This window comes from Chrysoperla carnea, chromosome 3 (assembly GCF_905475395.1).
Source record: "Chrysoperla carnea chromosome 3, inChrCarn1.1, whole genome shotgun sequence".
In the NCBI taxonomy this organism is placed as follows: domain Eukaryota; kingdom Metazoa; phylum Arthropoda; class Insecta; order Neuroptera; family Chrysopidae; genus Chrysoperla; species Chrysoperla carnea.
In genome coordinates this window covers 53,401,583-53,410,256 of record NC_058339.1, presented here as the reverse complement: position 1 = coordinate 53,410,256, position 8,674 = coordinate 53,401,583, and the positions used below count along the sequence as shown (strand labels likewise).

Genomic DNA, 8,674 nt, shown 5'->3' with positions numbered 1-8,674 from the left:
CCATAACATGAAAGATTAGGTATATTCAAGAACAGGATTTAAAAATCTTTGACGATAGGAGCCCACCCTGTTAGAAATACGTGTTTTATCGATTAGGAAATGAAGGAACAGTTGGGAATTTCAATTCAAAATCTTTTCAAAATTAAATAAAATTGTCAAATATATATCCGAAATAATTCCATATCTTTACTCGGAACCGAAACCAATATTAAAAAGTACTAAAATATCCGTATCTGAGAGAGGTTCAGAAATGGTTGCTTTTAAAATTACTCATTTGTTATTTCTTGGCTATGCTGACGAAAAAGAAATTATTGTCTAGCCGCGGAGGTATAACACCCTGTTCCATAGTCCCAATCTGTTCCATAAGCCATTACAGCCATGTAAATAAAACAGAAATCTGTATTGGAAATCTGTATTACTTTTTAGAAGCCGTGTACTGTTCCGTTTTTTTAAATTATTATTTGTTCTTCCACAATATACTTCGTATACATGATAACTGCTTTCTTAAAAAAAAAAAACAGCTGTTACACAATAAGTATTGTGAAGGTCAGTTTATAACAAAACTTTTTTTAAAACAGCAAATTTTTTTTAAATATCTAACTAATAATAATTGAATTTATATGTGATATTTAAATTAAAATTATTTTTAATATTATACTCCATCCGAATTAGATGTAAATTAAAGAACTTAAAACAGCAATAATGGTCAATTCTGAGTTGTAGCTTTTGAATTGTAGGATAATATTTACAATTTTCCACATTTGTCTTGCAATTTACTGAAAAACTATGCATTCTAAGAAAAAAGTTTCCCTGCTCTTATTTTTAGAGCATAAAATTTCTTTTCAATTTTGATTTTCCCACTCTGTCGTATTTTAGCCACCACACCGCGTCAAAGAACATAAAACTTGATTTTTTCGATTTATTTTTTTAACTAGATACTTATATACTTATGTCTCTTTTTTGCGCTACATTATAAAAGATAAAATTAATAATCAAAATATGCATAAGCTTTTGATATTAAATTGCAAAAAAACTAAGCAATATATGAAAATTTTTCATCTAAAAGCTTCAACTTCAATAATTATAACATTGCTGTTTTTTTACTTCAGAAAATCAGCAATATTTCATCTAATTTGGACGGAGTACTTACTATTAATACTTTCGACATATTAATAGTATAATTGAAATAATTTTTTTAATTAATCTATTTATAAATTGTTATTAAATAATAAATTAATAATGTAATTACTCATCGTCTATAATTAATTTAAAAATTTAGTCTTAATTTAATATATGTATAATAATAATTTAAATATGAATCCTGTAATCGAATTAAATGTAGCCTTGAAAATTTTGAAAGTATTTTTATTTTTAAAATACATTAATAATTTGAAATTAAACTTGAAAAAATTTAGTTTTTTGTAGTATTATTATTATTTATTATATATTATTCCCGAGAAATCGAATGCTTCTTTCATGGTGCTTCTGCATCATTCGATAATAAATGACTGTGTTTAGCTAAAGTGAACGGTGGGTATTTCTCTGTTAGTATCGAACCCAGAAAACCTATCGCCGATATATGATGATAATATCGAACGTTCCCTTCAGTTGTGGGAGTGCAGAATGTTAATTATCAGAGTTTACAATAGCGTCTAGTTCAACGTCGCTTTCAATTTGTGTGAGTGTCCGCTAACTCCGCCATTGTGCCTTCAATTATTTTAATATTATAGAATTTTACGCATTCGAATATGGGTATTATTTGAGAATCATTATAACAATAATTAACCATACCGACCTACCTGTGAGCTAAGCATTATTTTATTTCTTTAGTTAAAAATCGACAGGAGCATGTAATTTTATTGAGTATTTATTCCAGTGACACCAGGAAAAATTTTTCACAGTACACTTTCATTCGAAAACGAGATAGCGTGCGAATTAAAATACTTATATAAGGAAAAAAATAAAAGTAATTAAAAAATTTTGAAAACTATATAGCTTGAGTATTATCGAATAGTCAAAAATGATTATTTACTAAATTATCGGTATATTTTTCACATTTCACATTTGAAATAAAAGTTTTGCTCCTGAAGTTTTATATGCAAATATTATTACAAATGTGTAAATCCAACTGCCTATACTTAGCCAAAAGTTCTTCTGTTTTGGACAATTTTCCACATTCATTTTCCTACTTAAAACGTTTGAAAACCAATCAATCCATGAACAATAAGCTAGTGGTACTTTTGTGGAATACAAACTATAAATTGTATGCATAAGTACATGAAAATTGTTCATGGATACTTAAAATAATTATTGTTTTGTATACCATAAAAAATATGAAATGAAAAAATATGTAGATAATCATACATCCTTTTTGGCTCAACTTAAACATAATTTTTTTAAAGTGGTTTGATAAACTTCAGTAGAAAAATTATAAATCTTCCACTTATAAATTATTAAAAATAATTTAAAATTATGTCGAAAAAAAATTTAAATCCTATTATGTCTCAAAAAATAAATAGCATCTTTAATTGATATTATCTGTTATTATGTACGTAGTCTCAAGGAGACTTATATCTAAATAATGATATAATCCATAAGTAATTTGAAAAAAATGCAGACAATAATTTAAATAACCGGTACGACACGATGACATTTTATTCTGGATAGAATAAAAATTTTAAATAACAACAAAAAATTGCATTCAAGTTTTTCAAGAAAAAGAAACAAATTCACGTGTAATAGACATAGACAGACATAGGTCAAAGTATATATCCGGTTGCATATCCATGGTAAATAGAATATTATTTGCAAATTTTAAATAATGAAGTAATAACTAGTCTCGAATCCTTGGACACTAATTCATTTGTTATGGTATGACTTTTTATGAAAAGTCTGAGAAATGAGCCTAACAACAATCATGTGATGAATGACTATTTATGCAATTATTTCCTAAGAATCATCTTTTTTGTAATGATCAAATAAATAAAAATTAGTATTTTTTACTAAAATTAAAAAAAAAATCAAACATATTCTATATTGTCAAATAATTTTTTTTTCTCTAATAAAATTGGTGTCTTTAATTATATTCCAGATGCCCCACCCCTTAAGAATCTGTTTTAACTACCAAAAATATACCAAACCATAATTTCACAAATATTTATACAGCAAAGTGAAATAAAACAATCATACAAACCAATCGAATATATATGCTAGTTCTTTTGATAGCTGCATCTCTTAGAGCCCTTTATTAATCCATTTTTAATTTAAAATATGCTGTAAAAATTCTTGTTTTGTTATGATCCTTTAAAAAAGCTGATTGCATTTTTGCCTTTCATATAATAGAAAATGAATGCTGGTATCAATACGAATAACTTATTCAATAGACTGGCTGTTAAACAACAATGTACCCTAAACAACCCACCCTGTCATTTCTGTTGAATATTAGGGATATGGCTGAATATTAAAAGAAATAACACAAAACTATTCGAGGATTTTTATTTATTTTTTAAAATTTAAAATTTGTTAAAACTTTTATTCATTTTCATTTTGATCATAAAACGCCAATTGTTGTAATTCTTTTACAGACGCTTCAGCTGCCTAAAAACAAAATTAAATCATAAATAAATCCTTGAAAAAATTTTCTTATGCTTACATTTCGAACATTTTCAATCGAATCGTACATTAACGCTTCCAATGTATCTTTCATACGTGCATTCCAATTAATCTGTAACGCTCTACAACTGAATCGTGCTAATAGCCGAATTAATACACAAATTCGTGATCGTAGTATTGGGCTTGAATGTCTTAATAAAGTAATTAAATCAATTTTATTATCTTTCTTACAATTATTATCAGTATTATTTGAAAGTACAATTTTTTCAATTAATTCAGCATTTTCTGGTAAAATACATAGAATATGTGTTAAAATTGCAATTATATCAGTTACCACACGTAATTTTCGTTTAGCTAAAATCAAAATTGAAATCAATCGATTAAAATTATCTTGTTTATAACGTAGAAAAATATTGAGAATAAAAGATCAAAACTTATGAGAAATTAATATAGTTTCATTTTCAACTATAAAATTATAGTACGATAGTTATTGAGCAAAGTTTAAGGAATTTTATTTCTGTAATTTTCTTTAATAAATCAAAGAAAGGTCAAATTTAATCCAAGTTTTTAATAATTAAGTGATAAACTTGCAAAAATCTAATTTTTTCCTTCTTTCTAAATATTTGGATTTTTTAAAGAAATTACGATCCAAAAATCGAGAAAATACAGTTGATTTGAATCCGATCCTATCTCGATCTATTTACATTTTTCATTTGCTCCTTCCTTCTCCGGTTTTTAAGGTAATAAATTTTAACAATAGAATAATTTTATAAAAAATTCGTCTTACATAATGATAAAAATTTCTTCAACATGGGTACAGCATTTAAAAATACAACAGCATCACAAAATTGACTAGCAAATACGAGATCCCTATGAACTAAATTACATATTAAAACAAATATACTCTCTAACGATTGTAATTCGTCAATCGATAAATCGGACATCGAACGTAACATTTCTGAATTAAAACTTGACTGTGATGTATTTGTTGGTGTTTCATTTGAACTGGAACTATCCGCTCGTCGTACTCGAATTATTAACTGTGCTGCATAAATTAAATTTGGTACCAATTTAATTTCTAAATAAACCTATAATACAAGAAACAAAATAAATGACGTTTATTTTCAAGAAAAAAAGTTCGTTATATTACGTTTTTGATTTTCGATAATGTTTCGTCTTTGATGCCATCAATAACAAAAGGTAACGATAATAAACAAGCCACATTTTCGATAACACTAGAACTCGCTGCTGGATTACGTAATGGTGCAATTATAACACTTGCTAAATTTGGTTGTAACAATGAGGCTAATTCTTTCGATAAAATTTCTCGCATTGATTTATGTAAGAATGCCAACCATTCTTCACATTCGATTGGTTGTTGTAAATCACAAATTTCCCAATTTGCTAACGTATTTGTCCTGGTTGGTGTTTTATTCGTTTCTGAAAAATTAAAATAGAATAACTTAGCGTTAAGAAATTCTAGTAGCTCAGTTGGTTAAAACGTAACCAATATATATGCACAGGTCCCGAGCATTTAGTGACTTTAAGATATCCAAATCCAAATTTCAGTTCATTTGACTCTGCAATTTTGAACAATATCCCAGAAGCAATGAATCCAATCATCAAATGAATCCAAAAGAAATGATTGAGTATAGACCTCCGAAAGTAGTACCACAATAGGGTATTATCGTTAGTCAAAAATAAATCATGAAATTTGAAAAAAAGTTAAAATTTATTTAAATATACTTAAATATTCTGATTTCGAGTCATAAAAGCACGTTTTTCTTTTAAATTATTAAAATTAAAAATCGTAATGTTTAAACTGTATATCACGTGACCTAAAACGCGGGTAAGCCCTGCTGTGATGTCATAGCGGTATGAGTCATAGACCATCAGTTAGTTCAGTGTAGACAGCTGGGTATAATATATTCATAGATAGTAAATATTTATATTTCTTATAATAAGATGTCTATGAATATATCTGTCAAACTTATTTGTGTTATTTCCTATAGTGATACCCATATTACGTCATCAAATTGGATGCCCGCGTTTTTGACAGTTTAAAAAAGGTTTAAAATTTAATTTAAGTTTATGGCAAGAAAGCGTGTGTATTTTTCCGAAATAATTTTTTGGTGGCTTTTTATTAGCAAAATAAACATTTTGAAGTACTTTGTCAAAAATAGTGGAATACAATATTAAATAAATCAATACAGTTTCATGTCAGAACAACCATAACCTTTTATTATCATATTTGTATCGTTTTAAATAATATTAAACTAATAAATATATAAATCCTTACCATTTAATTCGTTTGATTCTTTTTCCACATTTTTATTTTCCACAGTTGTTTTCGAATATTTTCGTTCAAATGGTTGTCCCAAATCTACATTTGATAATTTCCTATCCAACGTATCTGATGAATCATTCGTCGACACATCTTCCACTAATGAATTTCGATTTTTATTATCATCATATTTTCGATCATTAATTTTCTTTGCAAAATTATCCAAGTTTTGACTTAATTTATTTAAATGTGTATCACGCTGTGATGGAAGATTTTTAAATTCTGTTGTTTCCGTACTTACTGATTTCACTTGTGTGATTTTCGCACCATCACTTTTTGTTACATTTGTTGGTTTTAAATCATTTTTTGGTTCTGACCAATTACTTAAAGATTTTGCTGTACGTGGTTTATTATCATTGTTGATATTTTCATTGCTTGTTTGGTTTAGTAGTTTTAAAGATCCTTTTTTCGAGTATATTTTGTGCTCAGTTTCAGATTCTTTTTCCGTTTGACTCTCATTTGTGCTCCTAAAATAAAAATTGCAATATATTACTCTTCGATAACAATAACCTTTTATAAAACTTTTATAAACTTATCTCGTAGGATGTTTGTAGTTTTTTGCTATTACTTCAATAAAAAATATGGTACAAATTAGAATAATAAGGTTTTTTAATTTCTAAGACCTGCTCTGCTATTTTTAGTAAGTAATATTCAAATAAAAAATTTTAGGAACGGCAGTAGCTGTACAGCCTTAAATTACCTCAAAATTTTGAAATGATATTTGCATAAGATTTTAATAAAATAAAAATTTGTTGTTCTTACTTTTTCGGTTTCAAATTATGTTTTATTGCATAGTTACTATTCTGCTTTTCTTTCGAATTTGATGCAGAACTTGAAGTTATTGTTCCCAAAAAACCATTATTTTCAATTTTTTCATCCAAAATAAGTATATGCCCAGCCACAAACGGATGTGATAAAATATCTGACCAATTAAATCGTTTCGAAGGATCTTTTTGGAGTAAACCCTTAAAATACAAAAGAGAATATAAAATTTTTTGAGAATAAATAATAGCCCATTGTATGAATTACCTTTAAAAACGATGTACATGTAGGTGTGATTGAACTGGGCCATTGAATTTGTTCATGGCGTATTAAACTGACTAAATGTAAGATTGATGTTGTACAAAATGGCGGTACACCCACAAGTAACTCATAAATAATACACCCAAGTGACCATAAATCAGCGGTATGATCATAAGGTCGTTCGTCAATTAATTCTGGTGCCATATACAATGGTGTACCTTTAATGGAAGTTAATACGTATGTTCCAGTACTCATATTTCTGGCAAATCCAAAATCACACAATTTAGCTTTGCCTTGTACATCTAGTAAAATATTTTGTGGTTTTAAGTCACGATGAAGTACTCTATGTGAGTGTAAATAATATAATGCTGATACTAAATCCCAAACAATTACACGAACTCGATCTTCATGTAGAAAACCTTCTTTACCCAAAATTATATGAAGTTCTTTATGTGCGAATTCTGTAACTACCACGATCTTAAACAAAAGAAACAATATTTACTTTAGATCGAATGAAATTTTATAATTTTGAAAAAATGTTAAACAGAATTTTTTTATTTGATTTGCGAATAAAAATACAAGATTAGGTCACGTTACAAAACGTAATAACACGGATTCGCTTCGCAAAAAGACGAAATAGGTGTATGTATGTAAAAAAAATGAAAAAACGATTTGCTAAGTATAGGTCACAAAAGCTGAAATGTAATTGTTCGTCAGAGAGTGTAAATTTGAGTGCATTTTAGTACACATCGTATACAACTACACTTTCTCTTATTCGATTTTATTTCAATTTGGACGACCTATAATATATAAATCTAAGTAAACAATTTTTAAATTATTAATTAGAAATTTAAAAAAATGCAAGGTTTTTACCTCATTATCCGTTTCAAACGAATCCACCATTCGGATAATATTCGGATGGTGTAAATGTTGCTGTATTTCGCATTCTCTTCTGAGACCTTTCAATTCTTTATGTGATCTTCCTCTCTAGAAATTAAAAATATTCATTAATTTGTAAACAGACAGTAAATTACTTAAATACATACTTTTCGTATAACTTTTAAAGCAACAATTTCACTATCCAAAATTCTTTTAGCTTTATACACTCGACCAAAAGAGCCTTCTCCGATTAAACCTATTACTTCGTATTTTTCCATTATCAGTAAAATTAAAAAATTTAACGTAAATATTTAATCATTGCTTTTGTTTACTTGTAAATCTGTTTTTTAAGTTAACTGTCAGATTTAAAGCTGTCAAAATTGAAGTCTTAATTTACAAGAACGCTCTCTATGTTAGGGTCAGTTCAATTCGATTCAGATTTTTAATAATTAGAATACAGCCGTAAATATACAATGCATAGAAGAATTGGAATGAATCATAATAATATTTATAGATTCGTTAGATTAAATTTTCAATTACTTCCAAAATAGTAAAATATAGCCTTGGAAACTTGAATTGATTATTTATAAAATATTGTACTTTCTTAAAAATATCATTCATCGCAAAATTGAATAAGTCTTAACATCTCAATGTCCCAAACATTGTGTAAGTGATTTTCTAGTTTTAAAACATTTTTATATTGCTTATGAAAATGATCAAGGTTTTAAAAATTTAAAAACATATCCATTGATTGTTTTTACTATAAATTATATTTATATACTACTTGATTAAAGATGATCAAGGTTTTCAAAGTTT

At 27.0% G+C, this 8,674-nt stretch overlaps 1 protein-coding gene across 1 annotated transcript; it reads right to left on the bottom strand.

The window, feature by feature from the left end:
• Positions 1 to 3,485: 3,485 nt before the first annotated feature.
• LOC123294899 (serine/threonine-protein kinase fused) lies at positions 3,486 to 8,205 on the bottom strand. Its single transcript, XM_044876087.1, has 9 exons — positions 8,026 to 8,205; positions 7,853 to 7,966; positions 6,986 to 7,456; positions 6,719 to 6,921; positions 5,912 to 6,423; positions 4,763 to 5,052; positions 4,400 to 4,700; positions 3,653 to 3,966; positions 3,486 to 3,597 (listed from the first exon to the last, which is right to left on the bottom strand). Exons 1-9 carry the CDS (start codon positions 8,134 to 8,136, stop codon positions 3,532 to 3,534), a joined length of 2,382 nt encoding a protein of 793 aa, XP_044732022.1. The 5' UTR covers positions 8,137 to 8,205; the 3' UTR covers positions 3,486 to 3,531.
• Positions 8,206 to 8,674: the final 469 nt, after the last annotated feature.